The 18,547-nt window shown below is 32.4% G+C and overlaps 2 protein-coding genes and 1 non-coding gene across 3 annotated transcripts; 2 read left to right on the forward strand and 1 right to left on the reverse strand.

Moving 5' to 3' along the window:
• Positions 1-816: 816 nt before the first annotated feature.
• LOC7463213 (uncharacterized methyltransferase At1g78140, chloroplastic) lies at positions 817-4,871 on the reverse strand. The gene is made up of 8 exons (XM_002302254.4): positions 4,593-4,871; positions 4,163-4,266; positions 3,920-4,060; positions 3,133-3,214; positions 2,833-3,026; positions 2,451-2,562; positions 1,696-1,803; positions 817-1,190 (listed from the first exon to the last, which is right to left on the reverse strand). Exons 1-8 carry the CDS (start codon positions 4,758-4,760, stop codon positions 1,050-1,052), a joined length of 1,050 nt encoding a protein of 349 aa, XP_002302290.2. The 5' UTR covers positions 4,761-4,871; the 3' UTR covers positions 817-1,049.
• A 2,013-nt stretch (positions 4,872-6,884) lies between these two features.
• On the forward strand, positions 6,885-6,957 carry TRNAK-CUU (transfer RNA lysine (anticodon CUU)). The gene has a single exon. It is a non-coding gene; the product is annotated as a tRNA-Lys (tRNA).
• An 8,501-nt stretch (positions 6,958-15,458) lies between these two features.
• Positions 15,459-18,283, forward strand: LOC7463214 (uncharacterized). Its single transcript, XM_002301010.4, has 5 exons — positions 15,459-15,867; positions 15,966-16,039; positions 16,708-16,843; positions 16,981-17,265; positions 17,726-18,283. Exons 1-5 carry the CDS (start codon positions 15,742-15,744, stop codon positions 17,987-17,989), a joined length of 885 nt encoding a protein of 294 aa, XP_002301046.1. The 5' UTR covers positions 15,459-15,741; the 3' UTR covers positions 17,990-18,283.
• The last annotated feature ends 264 nt before the right edge of the window (positions 18,284-18,547 follow it).

Raw genomic sequence — 18,547 nt, forward strand, 5'->3', positions numbered from 1 at the left:
CAACCCAAAGAGTCAAATAACCTAGTATTCGTTATAAGCGGTGCTCTTTAAGCTAACGAACGCTCTTCAACTTTAATAGAGTGGAAAGTTTATTGCACTGTCACTGTGTCCTAATGAAAGGCCCAAGTAAAGGCCCAGTAGCGTTAAATGACGCAAGATTTAACATAACGAATATTCATTAACTAGGCTGCCATTTGAAAAATAAAATAAAATTGTCAATCATTTAAAATGAAAACAGCATAAAAAGTTTTTTAGAATGGAAAATATTATTTCATTAATCATTATCACCAAATGTAGTGTAGACGACACGGCTATTTTCACATTACAATCATGAAAAATACAATAATTATAGAAAATAAATCTTACTATTTTAAAAATATCATCATATCAATAATAGCTAAAACTGAATTTTCACGTAATAATTAGTTTTTTTTTTTTTCAATTTAGATGACATACTAAACTTTTTAAAATTCCAGCTTTTCCAAAACCTTATTGCGTTGTGAAAGTATTTTTCACTTGAAAATTAAAATAATATTTTTTTATTAAAATATTATTTTTATATCATCATATTATTAAACTACATTAAAGTGATATAAAAATAAATAAAAAATTATAAAAAAACACAGGTGCACCACGTAAACAAACCTGCCTGTTCATAAATGAAAAACTCATCATGCATCAATAAGAGAATTAGCTACATCATCAGATCTTGCTGATGGATTGACAACAATCATCTTGTATTAAAACCTTCCAACCAATAAGATACAATCATTAAAAGTATCAAAACCATAACAAGCAGGTAAAACAATCATAAAATATCTGTAAAACAATTCAGTTACCCTTTCTATTTCCTTCTTTCTTATGGGATAACAGCATACTAAAATTATTTATAATACATATCTTCAAACACTTTCTCAAGGTAAAATAATGTCAGATTGGTATACATTGGAATTACAAGAGAAACAAACTGATCAAACAAGTATTGAAGCAAAACGCTGCTCTTTAAATAAAATACTGTGAGAGGAACATATGAGAATAGCCCGGAAAGCTTAGCTGGGTTTTGTTGCAGAAAACATTATAAATTGCCTATTTCTTGTACATGTAAAATTAACTAGTCCACAGGCTCTACAGACGGCTTCTAGTTCACGTTCAGATAGGAAGAAGTTGTTGCCTGATGCTTGTGTGAATCTCTATAATGGAAGACAAATTGATAAATTATCCACCAGCCATATAAGGGTTAAATAAGACATAAATATGATGTTTGATATAGCGTCCTTCAAGCAAAGCTTGCTGGATAAACTTGTATGATCTTGGGTGTAAGATTATTCCCATGTCTGAATACAGAAGATTTCATTAAATTAACTGAGCATGCTGAAACAAAGTCCTTGAGCATTGCCAGTCAAGTTCCCAGCGGTTACTTTTTATTTTTCTTGCTTCACTTATTATTAATTTTTTTTCAAGGTTATATTTCAAAGTATTTTTCACTCAGAAATGTATTAAAATAATGTATTTTTTTTGTTTTTTTAATTTATTTTTAATATCAGCACATAAAAAAATTCAAAAATATTATTGTTACAAATTGCCTTGTATTGATTCTGTTAACAATAGCTTACTTTTTCTATCGTAAATGTCCAAAAGAGCATGTTGTCTAAAGTCCTCAAGTATAGCAGTTCAAGTTCGAAGTGAACCACATACCTGGCTTATAGGCTTCAAAAATGGGATGAAACTGAAAGGCCCATCAAGTATGTAGGTGGTAGCGACAAACACTCCTCCGGGCCTCAAAACTCGACTTACTTCGGCTACCTGCGAATTAAAGAATAGCTACCACATCATGGAATCGTAAGCTGGTAAACTTGAGCAATGTGGGATCATTTATAAGCACACTTGTAACAGAAGCAAGTAGCAAAGGTAAGTGGAGTCATTTTTAAAGCACACTTGTAACAGAAGCAGAATACTATATTTTATGAGTGATAGAAAGTGAAAACATATGATATCTGGCTACATGCCAAATATATAGCCAGCATTCATTGTCTCAAGCCCTTCAGTGTGTTTATTATCACCATAAAACCATGAGAAAAAATAATTGTGGCCAAAAATGAAAACGAGATAGGATTTTTGCAGAAGAGAATGTCCATCAAGGCTTGTCACAGGGGCAAGACGTGGTACAGTAACTTGTCACCAATAAGCCAGTATTTGACAAATTGTGCAATAGGTAGCCAAAGTTTTGACAAAAAGAGCAAAAGAACTGTTATGCAGGCATCAAAGCGTGGAAGCTTCAGCTTCACAACTGCCTGATTCCTTTGAGCAGTAAGACTCATGTCTTTCCCCTCCAGTCTCGTCTTTACATGCCAGTCAAAACCGTGGTTACTGATCTCAAATATACAGTAATATGATAATATAACGTCTAAAGACAAATAAGTTTAAAATACTACAAGTGAGGAAGAACTTACAGCCGCTGATGGTGAAGGCCAACAGTGTATAGCAGCACCAGCATGGACAGCGTCAAGGGAACCAGAAACGAAAGGAAGTCTAGCTATATCAGCTCTAACCAATATTAAGTTCCTATGGAGATAAAAAACAATCATTGTCCCTGATCAATATTAGTTTCAAAAATAAATCAAACCAATTAGAAATAGAGTCTCAACTCAAGTAAACTTTAAGCCAAAACTAGTTGAGCAGAGGAAGAAATTGTTTTATCAACAGAAACTCCAAATATATTCCATCAGAAATTGCAGCTGATATATCAATTATCAATTTCACTGATCTGTTGAGATGAATTCAGATCATCCAACAAAATGATAAACAAAATTAGTAGAAAGTTTTGGCTCATACTCTTTTGGAAAGTTTTCCTCCTGCTTGATGAATTCATAGCACTGTTTCAGCATGTTTTCTGAGTAGTCCAGAGCCGTAACAAGAGAAAACAACCCACTCTTGGCAAACAATCTTGAAAATAAGCCACTACCGCAACTAGCATCTAGAATATTGCCACCTAAAACTGGCTTGAGGTAATCCTTCATCATTTCAAACTGCATTCCAGATCACTGTGAGTTTACAGGGTTGCCTCACAAATAAGATCTCCAACTCAATAAACAAATTTCCTGGGAAAGCTTTCAGAAAGAGATGTCTTGTTACCTCCTTCTCCGGGCCTGGAAAACCACCCCATACAAAGTTTTGACGCCAACCTCTCTCGTAAAGGAATGATATGAATGGTGTTCTGATTCAGAAAAACAATAAAAGGACAACCAAAATTTTAATGTTTGGCACTCATACTCATTGTGCGTGGTAGCATGAAATGCATCAGTGTGATGACTATATATTCCTACTGTAATTTTTATCCATACAATACCATTGAAGTCAAAATAAACCACAATGTTATACAAAATTTGATGCTGTATCTAGGCAAAAGATGCCAAAAGAACTAATTTTTCCCAAAGAAGAAGTTCCAGCATAGGTTGTCTGGATCTGCAAATGCAATCAACATAATCGCTTATCTAGCCAAGATAACCAAGTTCAGACTGGTTGTGGTACTCAACAAACGCCAATCCCTTCAAAATGAAATTTACAATCACTGAATTGCAGCCCCGCATCTCGAGAATGCAATAGAGTCCAGCGTAAAAGGCTCAAAGTTTAGTTAAAAGTAACTTGACCCTTTCTTCTGCTTGACAGGATAGATGGTTTAAAAAGACTAGATAGCCATCATTAGTGAAGCATGATGGGTCGGAATTAATCCAAAATAAATTAGTCACTGTAGTTGATAATCGACCATTGCTCCAAGATGGACAAATCTTCTTACATGTACTTTGCAAAAGTCCTAGTGTGAACATGTATAAACATTATCCATGTCCCAAATTTACTATAAGCACCATGTCCACAAACTCTATCTTAATCATAAAGATTGCAATAACTATTTCATCGTCACCTGAAAAATTCTGTGGCCATAGGCATAGCATCATCATATGCCTTAGACCCACTTGCTACCGTCAATTCAAGATGTGTTTCCTTGCCTGAGTAAGTCTTCTTACAGGTGCTGCACTGCAAGCTAGATCCGCGTGCAGAATCTCTGTGCCATGTCCAACCATTACAAACATAAATCTAAAGAGCCTCACTGATTCCATGCCAAAGGTAATAACAATTTCCGCATACATTTTTAAAAATAACTTACACAGATAAGACGTTAGCACCGATCAAAGTAACGGGCTCGTAACACACGGGACAGGCTAGGATGTTCTTGCTGCTACTGACATCCTTTTCAACCACCACAGGATCCTAAATCCAATAAGAAAGACAGATGTTTCAATTTAAGAGCAATCAATGACTAATCATTCAAGGTTAATAAATAACCTATAATCTCAATTCTCAAATATTCATCAATGAACACAAAAAAAAAGGTACAAGGCCTGTAACATTTGCTTTCACTTCAATTCCCTCTGATTTCTCTGATCAACCAAACAAAGAAATCAAGGGGGTACTTGTAATCACAATAAAAACTGACTTAAAAGCGCAATTATGCGCTGGAAGAATAAAAATCCGGACTTAATGATTTGAGAAAAAAGGAAAATGATAAATTTGAAAGAGAAGAAGGAAAAGCTGACCGTTGGCCTGGTCTCAACAAAGGCGGTAGAAGAGGCACGAATTTTTGCCGCGAAACTAGTGCGTTTAAAGGTAGGGGTACAGTGCGGTGTGAAAAGAGCTCGGCTCGATTTGCTGAGTTGACTCGGGAGAAACGCAGACGAGAGGTTGCTAAGGATTGCGGAGGCCATGGCTTCTTTCAGCGTCTGTCTCTGAGCAGAGAGAGTGGGAGTCAATGAATTATATGAGATTGACGGGAAAAAAAAAGAGGGGATAATTATATGGGACACCCAAGTTTATAAAAAAAACAGAGAATGACTATCTTAAATTATGCTGCTACGCCGGCAGCATGATACCATTGGCCCCCCTCGTATACGACACTAACTACTAAGCAAATGTTATTAAAATATCTGCTTCTAGAAGAACGAGTGCTTTATGGTGGTAAGAAAAATGACTGTTTTTGGGTGTTAGCTAATGCGAGTAGGTGTCCTGAGTTATTTATTATTTGTCTGGCTGGAATGATATAAAAAATTGAAATTAGCTTATGCAACATGCTGAGTTTTAATTGAAATTAAAAATAAAATGTCTTCAAAAAAAATATTAACATGGATGAACTTAATGACCAAAAAACTGGACACTTTTGTGAATTATAATTTAAATCAAATTTAACAGTTATACCGTTATTAGTGTTTGGGTATATTAGTAACAATATGCAAATTTAAATAGAATTTAAGACCTAAGTTATGGATTACGATGGTTAACCCGAGCTACTTTTAATTTTAAAAAAAACAAATAAGTTAAATGATTTTATTTTCTAAAAAAATAAAATCATTTGATTAATGGATCGGTTTTTAACATGGTTTCACAAAGTCAATTTAAAATTTTAATTAGGCCGCACGGACTTTTTGTTTACTCTATTTTTTTAACTTAATCTGGCCTGAGTTTTACAACAGTGTTTAAATATTTTATGCTCTAAAAAAGCATTAATTTAAAAAACAATGAAAAAATAATTAATATCGATATTTTTGGTTTGATGTATGTTTTCTATACAACGAGCATCAATCTAGAAAAAGAAAATTATTAAAAAAAATCAATGAACATTATTAAAAAAAATTAAGAATTGTTTTCAAATGTTTGGGTCAAATTGAAAAGTTTTATAGACCTAGAACTTGTTTAAGAACAAGTATATAGGTTAAGGATTGAATTGATATTTCCCATTACGGTTGCTAAGATATTATGTAAAATCAGAAACGGCAATGTAATAAAACTGCTTAATAACGTTTCCCTTTAAAAATAAAAATAAATAAAAAAATCGTTTTGTGATGTTGCTTTGTCATTCTTCAATATTAGTTATTTTTATCTTGTGTAAAAGACTACGGCTGGATTTTTCATGATAAAATAAAAGAAAATGCCAAAGAAATAATTACATCAAAACTTGGAATCAATCCATTGCAGGTACTTTGTCCAATACAAGTGTGCTGTGCGTGTATTACTTTTTATTTCTGGTGGTTCCCATTTTATAGAAATAATTAATAATTATATATTTTCATTCATTTTTTTCATCTTTCAAACTTGCTAAAACAATAGCAAATAATCAAGTAACTAAAAAAGCATTTTTAGAATACAACTCTAGCTTTTACAGGTGATTATAAGAGAAGGAGAGGAGAAGCGTTTCTTTTATAAGGTTTATTTGGAATTGTGATAGCGATTACGGTTTAAAATATATATTTTTTTAAATATATTAAAATAATATTTTTTTTATTTTGTAAAAATTATTTTTGAGATCAACACATCAAAACGATTTAAAAACATAAAAAATAACTTTTACTAAAAAAAATAAAATTTAAAAAAACACCGTTCTTCAACTCATAATTAAATTTACATACTTTTCTAAAATAATATATTTACTTTATTAAAAAGCGAAGCTTTTTTAACGAATACTTCTATTTACTTTATTGCAACCTCTAAAACGCTATTTATTCGTTTTTATTTTTTACTTTTTTTCGAAGGAGGTTAAAAAAAAGAAAAGAAGAGGAGAACGGCTCAACGTGTCATATTATTTGCCTGGAGTTCAAACATTGTTTTTATTAGTTGTGATGGGATTCAGATGGGCTGGTGTCTGGGCTGGGCAAGGATAAGATTATGGGCAGAGTTTTAGGCCCAAACGGGTATATAAAATAGTTCCTGTTCGACAGAGTCCTTTTAAAATTCTTATTTTTTAGCTGGGTGAAGCACACAGGCGGAAGTAAGAGTTTGTTTCAAAGAATGAATTATACATGTATCTATATATATAACTCGTTCGCTTTCAACAACAAGCCCGTCTAGCTCAGTTGGTAGAGCGCAAGGCTCTTAACCTTGTGGTCGTGGGTTCGAGCCCCACGGTGGGCGATAATAAGTTTTATACCAATTGCTTTCCCAGTTTACATCCGAAAGTGGTTGTTGGCGCGGGGCAAGGCAAGCCAGTAATGAAAAACCATTTAAACTATTTTTATTTTTCGTCGAATGAATTTGATTTATATACAGCAGTACTACAAGTATAGGATATGTATCACAGTATCAGTATCCTTTCGAATCTCAAACACTTAGATAAGATACTATATTTATTAATTAATTAACCTAAATGTAGGAGTGATATATGGTTGTAAGCCGATATTCAATGACTTCAATATCCTAACTTAGGTCCTTTCGTTTTTTTTTTTTTTTTTTTTATCTTACCTGCTCTAGTGTTCGTCTGGTCTCATTCCAAATTGGAACGGACGAGGGAGTATTGTTTTATTTGTTTCTCCAGGCAACAGAAATTGTAAGGCGAGGGCACAATCATGTCAAATGAAATATATATATATTTCAAATAAAAACTACTAGTACAATACCGAACGACAACTTACAGCTACAGCCTTCTTAAATTATCATTTAGTGGTGGGTGTTGCCCTATACGTCGATTTGTCCATCGTGTGAAGTGGACATCGTTTAACCTTGCTGACTCAGAACAAGAACAGAGCTAAAACCCTCGTCTGTGTATATTAAATTTTGGTTATTTAATTGGTAATTAAAATTAGACAACAATGGTAGCTTGCTTTTTTGGCGAGCTTAAAACATTTTAGCTTCTGATATTTTTAATTATCGTCCTCTTATTTCCCTGCCGACATAGCTTTGGTGGCGTGGCACGTACAGAAAAGTTCCACTTTCCTAGGCTCCTAGCCCATAAAAATGATCGTTAGTTGATGATATTGATGTGTCGTAAAATGACACCATTCCTTACCTGGAAATTTAAAAATCTTGCTGCCACCTTTAATTCTGTTTTTTTCTAGTTTAATGTAGGTGTCTGGACCCGCTTGTGTGCACCTTGACTAATCCCACAAGCTCTGAAGTTAACGACCATGTAAGCCTCCAGTGGCAATCATATGAGCAACCACATGGCTCAAACCTGAGATCACAAAAAAAACAAACCTCTTGGTCCCAAGTTTTTATTACTGAACCACCAACTAGAACTAGATGTTTCTGTTTTTATTTTTTAAACACACGAGACAGTACTTTTTAAGGTCTTGCCAGGTATCTGTCACTGTGCTTTTCGAGCATCGATGTTTCAGAAAATAAATAATTGTGAAATAAAATAGAAGAAAAAAACCATTCCCGTTGAGAGATTTACAGGCCGTGTAAGTTCTTAGCATTAGCAGAAAGCAATTTACAGTTTTCTCGAACTAGAGAATCATTCCCGTTCAAAGATCTGTGGCCATCCGCTGTTGGAAGAGTTCAATCGATTCCTGAAAGAAAACTTGACGGTAGACATGCTCTGAATATGTACAAACAAGTTTTATTGAATGGAAAATAAACTAACACATGTGATGATGCAAGAAAAAATAAAAAGAAAATCTGAAAGAACATTTTTTTCAAGGTTGCTAGCACAAATAGCTGGAATTTTCAGCTAAAGATTTACTCGAACTCGGTGTTGTCTTGGTCCGAGCATCAATCGACATGCTATTCTATGTTTTTTTTTTTTTTTTGTTCTCATGAGCCACCTGTACAAGCTTCTCATGCACACAAGTTTTATATGCACACATTACTTTATCTAATCAAAGCAGTTATGTTTTTTTCTAGCTACTAGCCTACAATAACCATTTTTTTTTCATCTGCAGTAGCTATTAGTTTTTTACATGGTATTGGAATCATTGTAAGTTTAAATTTTATAATATTTATTTTATTTGATAAAAATTAAATATAAAATAATATAGGTATGTGAAGGTTTCAAACCAATAAGTTTTTATTTAAAAAGCTGTGTTAAAGAATTATATAAATACATGAGATATCAACTAAAAGACATCAACTAAAAGCCATCATGCCAGCAAACCAATACAATACAAATTTTTTAACCAACGATGCAATTACTTCTCCACGAAGAAATTCCAAGTTCTATACAAATACACCCAATCATAAGTATGAAGGCCAGAACAGAGCAATGTCTATCAAAAAAAAAAAAAAATAGCCAAAGTCATTCAAAAGCCATGAAAGCCAGATGAAACCATTGATAGCCAAGTTAAACCAAGTCAGTTCATATACTTTCCAGGCCAGATATGCATTATCTAACCCTCATTTTATTTTTCTCTTAATGTATATTTTATATATATATAAATATATTCACTTAAGTATCATATAGTTTTTTTATACATTGTGGGACTTATTTTTTCAGGACCAGTGAAGTCCATAAATCCAGCCATGAAAATTCTAATTCATGTGTGGATTTTTTCCATGACATTATCCAGATGTTATATATATGCAATTTCATTAGGATCATGGATGTGTATACAAGCTTTCAATATATAAATTCTCTGTAAAAATTAGTGTCTCTTCGTTATACTAATTTAGACGGTTTGATAGTATAGTGTAGCATATTTTTTTAAAATGTTTTCAAATATAAATACATTAAAATAATATTTTTTAAATATTTTATTTATTTTTAATATTATCTCATTAAAAAAAACTTAAAAAACATATCAATTTAACATTTTTTTACCAAAAAATATTTTATAAAAAAATAAAAGAAACCAATGCTGAATAGGGCACTTAAAGAGTGGATCTCGATGAGTTGGAGGTCCAATATATCCTTGCATAATCATAACGAAGACCTGGTGGAACGTGATGATGTGGAGATGAAGACAATATAAAATATTACTTTAATTTATTCTCAAAGCGTTAAAAAGGGAAACTCCAAGGAGATGTTAGACTTGATCGTGCAGACGTGAGAGAATTTTTTTTTTTTTAATAGAGCTTGAGAATCCCCCTTAATATTGCGAAGGCAAAATTATCCATTTTTATAAGTTTGAATGGCTATATATTTGAAGTTTTAACAGGTAACATCTACACTGTTTGATGGTATAAATACAATTGCCAGGATTTTATTTGATGAAACACGACATTAATTTAAAATATTTGGTAATTAATATCTTGATCTGTCAAAAAATAAGTTTAAACGTTTTTAGTGATACTTTACCCGTTTAATATATATATATATATATGGTCATTCAGTAAGATGCATGGGATCTTACAGTGACACCTGGAAAAATCTAATTGAAAAAAGATTGTGTTTGTGTAGGCTCAATATATCCTTATATAATACTTTAATCTTCAATCCGTACTTACATTACTTTAATATAAATATAGAGCTTGTCTAGTTCTTGTTGTGTTATATGTCCCGAGAGATTTAACATAGAAAACAGTTTGATATATTGAGTAATGGTGCGGTCTCGTGTGTGAAGCTGATGTACTATTTCAATTTAATAATATAACTTAGATTAATATTTCATTTAAAGACTACATGATTTGCTTAAAAATAATTTCTTTTTTTTAATAAAATGAGCACGGTAGAATAAACTACATTATAAGTATTTTTTGTGATTTTACATAAAAATATTTAAAACTATAATAGGAACGTAATTGTTGTGTGTGCTGGGCTAAATTGCACAATATATATTTATATAATTTTAAATTGTTTAAGGTTATTCTTTATTCTATATAAAATAAACATTATTCCATTTCAAAAGATATATAGAACTTCTTATTAATATACATTTAACCTACTTTATAAGAAAATCATATTCCACTTTCAAAAGTAAACAACTAATTTTTAAACAGTTACTTCATTTTTTATATACTTTTTAATTATTTTGCTGTAAAGTAAAGTAATAAAAGCTAAAAAAGCAAGAGCTTAAACAAGCTTTTATAAAAATTGTCTTTTATTGTCAAATATTAAACATATAATTTTTAAATTATTACCGAACAGTTTTTTATACTTTTAATAACTTTATTTTAAAACAATTAAAAAGATAAAAGTTAAAAAATCAATAATCGTTAAATGAGAACCCAACCACTTATTATCCTTCCATGAGAAATTTCTCATAATTTTACACATAGTTATTAAGTCAGGCTGGACCTGGTGAGCTGGTATAAAAAATTCACGATCGAAACTTGATTAAAGATGGATTTTAAATTAATGTATTAATGTATTTATTCTACTCGCATAGCTGTAGTTTGAATAATGTTTTTTCTAATATAAAAAAATAAATATACAAGTATTATTAATGTATTTTTTTATATCCAGTAAAAAATATAACCATTAATTAAAAATTCAATACTAACATATAATAAAATATAATAAAAATTATATCTATTAATAAAGATATGTAAGATTTCAAATAAATTTTTAGCGGTTTAGAAAAATAAAAATGAGACAATATTGTATTGCTACAGTGATCAAGTGTAGAGTGATAAATATTCAAAGTGTAAAGAATAAAACATAATATTTTTTTCTCAAAAAAGTATATAAAAAAAAGAAAAAATATTTTTTTTAAAAAAAACTAAAACATTAAATATACATTTGTCTTCGTGATAGAAAAATAAAAAATTTATAAAATTTACAATTTTATCATTTTTACCGTCTCTTTTCTGTACATATATAATTTTAATTTGTAACATAATTTATAAATAACCTTTTCTTTCTGGGAAGACAAAATTGTTCTCGCATGTCCGCTATCAATTCACTGTTATATAACCCTCTTTGTAGCAAAACCCTGGGTGCCTTGTGCAACAGTAGAAACATGTACGTGTTTAATTTCACGTCTAGGCAGTTGGCTTCTGTATGTGTGGGGCAATCTCGGTAGCAACAGTTGGCTTCATACAGGTGAGGGTGGTTCCATCATTAGGAATTCATTCAAGAGGCACGTGCAAGTCACGTGATAACCTTGTCAAATAGGATGGGGAATTTTTAAACAAAAGGATAGATGGAAGATCTAAGTTTTTATTTAAAGATTAAACTAATACGATTAAACTAAGAATGATTCAATTGTACAGTCTGCACGATTAAGAAATATATATATTTATCTTATTTTATTTATTAAAAATAAAATAATATTTTTAGTTTATCTTATATATAATCTTTTTATATTTAGATTAAAATAATATTTCAGAATATTATGATTAATGAAACCCTAACCTTTTTTTTATATGTTTGTATTTGTTTTCTATTAATTTTGATTGTTTTAACATATACAAATATATTTAGTAATCTTCCCAAATTATGACTATATAACAAATATTAATACTGATGACAAAACAATATTTAGTCATATTTATTTTGGTACTATGTTAGGACAGCACGTAAGCCTAAAACATTTGCGTTATTATTAGTAAAAATCATGACATTTTAATCTACTTAATATAATATTTGAGTAAAAAAAAGAAGAAGCTAAAATCTTTACATTTTTAATCACTAGACTATGTAAATCCACTTATTCTATTATATTTATAACTTTAATTGAATGTGATGTCATGTGAAGTTTGACACTGGCTAGCAAGACAAGCAAGACAAGCAAGAAGCTATCATCCTATCCTAGTAAAGGTATTTGTAAGTATAATATAATTATGGTTTAAAATATTTTTTATTTAAAAATATAAAAAATAAATTTTATATAAAATAAATTTAAATTTTTAAAAAACATAATTTCAACAGTGTTTCCAAACACGAAGTAGGTTTTGTGGATCAATACAAGAGAGACTTCCTATTTACTATCACCGCAATATATTTGAAGCCATTTCTGTAGCAAATAGATGAACGCAAATTTTAATAAATACTTGTTGTTCAACGAACCATGCGGGGCAAGGTTTATTCTATAGGTCTCACGAGGCCTCTCTTTTTGCACGAGATACTATAGTATTTATTAATCGATTAGATTCTTGATAGACGATATTAAGTAGCGATAATCATTATTTGCAAGGCAGATGAAATAGAAATATCGTAGAACCTAGGCAAGTTTCTTTAAGGAATCTCTAATTTTGTTCGTTGGGGAGGCTCCAAGGTAGGTTACATTCGATAGCAGCGTGTGGGACACATGATTACCTTGCACACTTTCGTTCCTAGGGTCCACTGTTCCTTTTATAAAAATTTGTTTTTTTTATTATTGTTTTTCATGTAAACTAAGAACGTGTTTGGCAGTGTGGTTGCGGGTGCTTTTCAAATAACTTTTCGTGCCAAAATACATGTTAATGATGTTTTTTTATTTTTTAAAAATTATTTTTGACATCAGCACATCAAAACGATCTAAAACGTACAAACCATATTAAATTTTAGCAAAAAAAAAAATTCAAATTTTCTGGAAACGCGGGTTGAACCGCGTTCCCAAATGCTTCCTAAAGTGTGTAAGTACTAGTAGTTAGGAAATATTTTTTAAGAAAGTGATTTTTAATAATTTTAATACTGTCATGTTAAAGTAATCTGAAACCATATAAACCATCAGTTTTATATTTTTTTTAAATAAAAAATATTTTATAAAGCATTTTAAAAAAACTAGAACAATAATAGTAATGTTTAAGATAATATTTGGTTATTATTCCCGGACAAAAAAAGTCAAAGACAGTAGGGAGATGAACATGTTTGGTTGAATAGATAAAGATATAAAAATAAATGTATTTCTTAGACAATTTTAAAGTAATTTTATGTCTTCAAAAACAGGAGGTACAAAAAAAAAACATGTATTTAAAGATAATATTTTTTATTTTTTATCCCTAAAATATTCATATAAAAAAATCTTAATTAAAAAATTATCCAACCGAGACAAGTAAGGATAAAATAAGTTACTATCATAGTTTTCAAATCTAATTCGGGGGTTGACCTTGGGTAAGGACAAAGTCATGGATCGGGAGGGTTAACTCGAGGTGACCATATATTTTTTTAAAAGAATCAAGTTGTTTTTACCAAAAATATTTTTCAAATAAATAAATAAATGAGTTTTTTACCTTGGTCTTGACAAGGTTCTATAGTGGGCCGATCAAGTCATGGGTTGACCCAATTTTGATCGGGTTAAGTTGAGTTGAATCTACCTTTATTTTTCTTGAACTTGGATCGGTTTAAGCCCCAGGTGTGACGGGTCCCGGGTTAACATGCTGGCCAGATTTGATTTTTAAAACTAGAGTTATTATACTACTATTAATTTCAACACTCAATATAAACTAAAATAAAAATAAAATAAAAATATCTAATTATTTTTTAAAATATATAAGTTTTCCATTCGTGTATATTAATGGTAAAATAAAAATATCATTCCGTTTAGTGTATCATTATCAAATGTAATTTTATCTTTATTCTAAATTCTGTTTTGTTTTTTTATTTTTATTATCTTTATCTTTTATATTCCGGCGGTAAGAATTGATCAATAATTTTATTTTTATCTCTTTCGAGGTTTTCGAATCATTTAATTTATTCTTCTTTTTTACTTTTTAAGTGGTAAGTATTAATCCAATTCAAAACTCGAAACCAAAAATAACGATAAGGATATGATAAAATGCGATAACAATCAAGCAGATCAAAAGAAATGTCAGTTGATAAAATAAAAATTCAAAGGGCGAAAAAGCTCAACAGGTCGCGTGCTAACTGCTTGAGCCCAGTGGACTTCGTCAACACACTTTCCCTTTCTGGGTAACTGACGATGATAGTTTTACCATAAAAAAATTAGGTGCCTTCTAAGAATTTCAAAGGGGTCATGAGTAATTTAATGCAATTTAGAATTTTAAAACGACCACTTTCCCGAATTGCATGCCTGGAAGCCACTAGGGATGCCGGTATCCTGTCCAACGGATACCTTCAATTCCCGTATAAAAGACACAGACTATCAGGACACATAGTTTATATGGCGAAAATAACCCTCGAACTGTCACTCCACCAGCATCCATTTCTGTTCATTCTCATCCACATCGCAGGATGCAAATTACCCGAAGAAGAAAAGAAGAGAAGTTAATTCATGGCGAGATCAGAGACAGCCACGCTATTGGTGGGGCTGCCCTCTTCACCGCACGTGAAAGCATACTCTAGCTTATGACCCACAAAATGATTTGATATCAAGTGTTGAATGGGCATCTGAAGGTCACAGATTTTGATTGCTCACATGGGGCTGTGGAGTGTAGCAGAAACGATTCATTTCTTGCATCAAAAGAGCAAGCAATATTGTTCTCCAAAAATTATCTGTCAGCCCACTCTCTTGATCAGCTTGAGAGGAGGAGGAGGGGCATCCATGTTCTTTTTCTCCAGTTGTAGATCCTTTGTAACTCTTACTGGGAAGAATCTTGTTGTATTTATATTCATATCTGGATTTATGATAATTCCATTCTATATAATCTCAATTACTTTTAAAAATATTTTTAGTATGGAAATATGTTAAAATAATATATTTTTATATTTTTTTAAAAATTAAATTTATAATTCATCTGGCAGTAATGGAAACGCACATGCTAAGCACAGATAGAAAAATCCCAGGGCGGCATGAAATTCAAATTCAGCACCGGAGAAAGAATTAAACAAAAACAAAATAAGCCTCATTTTCAACTCCTTTTTCTTTGCTTTTAAAACAGAGCAAGAAAGAAGGAGTAGCTACCACACTACTCCCTCACTCTCTAAAAGTGAAAAAACCCCTTCTCTCAAAAGCGAAGCCAACAATAAAAACAGAAAGTTCTAGTAGATCAGGACATCATAGTCATTTCACTCAGATCCACCCATATTCTCTCCCCTGAAAGACACTCAAAACCAGAGCAAACACTCTTATATACTCTCTCACAGTCTGAGACCATACAAGTTGCTCTCCTCTCTTTCCTTCCTTCCGGTTCAAGCACTATTATTTATTTTTCTTAGAAATAATGGAGAGGAGCACTCCGGTTAGGAAACCACACACTTCCACTGCAGATCTGCTCACGTGGTCCGAGACTCCGCCTCCTGATTCTCCCGCCGTTGGCTCTGCTTCTCGCTCCACTCGGCCCCACCAGGTAGCTTCCACTTTCAATTTCTTTCTTTTATCCCCTTTCATTTTCTTAAAAAAAATTTAATTCAGTAGCTGATTAATCGTTTGGTGATTGATTTATAGCCGTCAGACGGGATCAGTAAGGTGGTGTTTGGAGGTCAAGTTACCGAGGAGGAGTTCGAGAGCTTAAATAAACGGTGAGATCTGTGGATCTTAATAGTTCATCATAAACTTTCTAAATTTGGCTCTGATAAGAAATGATGATGGTTTCGATTGTCTAAATTTGGAAAATTTAAATCTCTTTGTTTCACACAATGGCGTTACTGTTGGTTTGATTTTGAACATTTTGTGCCTAGGTAATCCATCCAGTTGTCCTTAGATCTGTTGAAACAAACATTTTCATCAGATTCTTGCAAAAAATAAAATAAAATTATGTATACTCTTAAGTTTTGTTTTACATTGTCTTACTACTCGTATTTGATCTTTAACTCATAATTCTCTCTGATTTTACCCTACTCGTGCCAATATCCTAGTAAAGGCAGTACAGTTTCTACCAAATTTTTTTTCTTGGTCAATGATATGGCTTTTAAACCATGTTTCCTTGGTGTAGAACATGACTGGTTGTTGGGTCAGTTTAGAAATATTGAAACAACCATTTTCAAGATTGTTTTCTCAGTAGAAAATTGAGTGAAGATGAGTTTTTGATTTCTGTGGGATTGCCAAAATCTTTGTTCTCTGATACTAGAAAACCACAGTTGTGTATGCTAACTAGATCGTTTTGCGTTTGTTTATTTAGCAACTTGCTGTTCATTCTTTTGAGGTTTCCATGTAAGGTCTTTGACTAGATTAAGTTTGAAATTCTCAGGAAACCTTGTTCTGGGTATAAAATGAAGGAGATGACTGGCAGTGGCATTTTTGCAGCCAATGGAGAGAATGATTTGGCTGAATCTGGCAGTGCCAACCCCACTGCTAATAGCAAAACAGGACTCAGAATGTACCAGGTATCTACTACATCGTTCTTGATTAAATTTGTTTGAGCTCACACACAATTCTTTGCCCACTTTAGTGTAATTTGGCTCAAAGGATGTATATGATATGGCAACTTATTTTTCTGTGTTTTGATTTTGGGAATTGCCAGCAAGCAATTGCTGGAATCAGTCACATTTCATTTGCAGAGGAAGAGAGTGTTTCTCCCAAAAAGCCTACTACCCTGCCTGAGGTGGCAAAGCAGCGCGAGCTAAGTGGAACCTTAGAAAGTGAGTCTGATGCCATGTTGAAGAAGCAGATCTCCACTGCCAAGTCCAAGGAGCTCAGTGGACATGACATCTTTGCACCCCCTCCTGAAATTTTACCACGGCCAACAACTGTGCGTGCTTTAGCTTTGCAAGAAAGCATCCAATTGGGTGAACCTTCTCCACGAAATGTAAGCACTTCTGTCAAACTTTCTAATACAAGTTTGTGTGGGTGCACAAACAAAGTGTTTTGCTCTCTCCCTGTTCCTTTTACTCTCGCTTTGCAATGGAATTTAACCTGTCGCATGAACTGGTTGGGAGGCATGGTAATAGTTGTCATGCATGTAGGCCAAAGATAATTCACTGAACTGCTGTTTCTAGAAGTAACCCATACTTTGTTTTTCAAAATTCTTAGGATATATGATAGCATAATATTAGGATAACTGTGTAAATAAATGGTCTTTGTTTTCCACAATTGCATGCCACATCAGTACATCACGAGGGGAAGTATATAATTTCCCTTGCAATAGCACTGACCTGCTCTTTTGTAATTTTTGTTCTAAGATATAAGTTGCCTGTTCTGATCTTTTTCTGCCGGTTTTAATTTGAATTAAAGCCTGACTGGTTCTGTGCTTTGCTTGAATTTTATAGCCTGCTGGAGATCAAATGTCTAGTGAAGAATCAGTGGTGAAGACAGCAAAGAAAATTTATAACCAGAAATTCAATGAACTTTCAGGAAATAACGTATTCAAAGGTGATGCTCCTCCATCTACTGCAGAGAAACCGCTGAGTGTGGCAAAATTGCGAGAGATGAGCGGCAGTGATATATTTTCTGATGGGAAGGTAGAGTCTCGAGACTACCTAGGTGGCGTACGCAAGCCTCCTGGCGGTGAGAGCAGCATTGCTTTGGTTTAATTTTTTAGGTCTAACCCTGTTATTTTATCATTCTATCTGGTTTTGTTTATTGCTAGCGGGGATATGTTACTGTATTATTTGACCTTTCACCGTGGGTTTTGGGAATATGTTTTAGGTCTTAACACGCCAACCAGTGTTGTGGACTGTTTGCTAATTGGATTGAATGTCCATATTCTCGTGTTTTTGAGTGCTTGTTTTAGTGAAACTGTTCACCAGAATTCATTTTGTTAGCATGACATTGCCATCATTATTGTTTGTGATTAATTCCTATGAGATGTTTTCTTTTTTCTTTTTGATCCATTGCCGAACAATTTTCTTGTCCCCACTGCTTTCATTGATAGCTCTGCAGAGGATTCTTGTGTTTGTCGAACCTTAAAATTCATAGCTGTTTGTATTGTCATTTTATTATTTTCCACGACCTTTAAGAGTAGTTCAGAAGATAGTCCATCAAGGCATTGGCAAGAATAACTGTAATATCATAGCTTCGGAGTCTCCAGATTGTCATATTTGTGCTGTGCACTTTAGTCCAGTGCTTCTATCTGTTGGTTGATGCATTTG

This window comes from Populus trichocarpa, chromosome 2, assembly GCF_000002775.5.
Source record: "Populus trichocarpa isolate Nisqually-1 chromosome 2, P.trichocarpa_v4.1, whole genome shotgun sequence".
In the NCBI taxonomy this organism is placed as follows: Eukaryota; Viridiplantae; Streptophyta; class Magnoliopsida; order Malpighiales; family Salicaceae; genus Populus; species Populus trichocarpa.

Excerpts from the sequence above, each read along its gene's own strand:
- LOC7463213 (XM_002302254.4), bottom strand. The coding sequence starts at position 4,760 with ATGGCCTCCGCAATCCTTAGCAACCTCTCGTCTGCGTTTCTCCCGAGT. Across the intron at positions 2,563-2,832 it reads GAGGAAAACTTTCCAAAAGA|GAACTTAATATTGGTTAGAG; the intron begins GTATGAGCCAAA and ends TTATCTCCATAG. Across the intron at positions 1,804-2,450 it reads GGCCTTCACCATCAGCGGCT|GTAGCCGAAGTAAGTCGAGT; the intron begins GTAAGTTCTTCC and ends TTTAATTCGCAG.
- LOC7463214 (XM_002301010.4), top strand. The coding sequence starts at position 15,742 with ATGGAGAGGAGCACTCCGGTTAGGAAACCACACACTTCCACTGCAGAT. Across the intron at positions 15,868-15,965 it reads GCTCCACTCGGCCCCACCAG|CCGTCAGACGGGATCAGTAA; the intron begins GTAGCTTCCACT and ends ATTGATTTATAG. Across the intron at positions 16,040-16,707 it reads TTCGAGAGCTTAAATAAACG|GAAACCTTGTTCTGGGTATA; the intron begins GTGAGATCTGTG and ends TGAAATTCTCAG.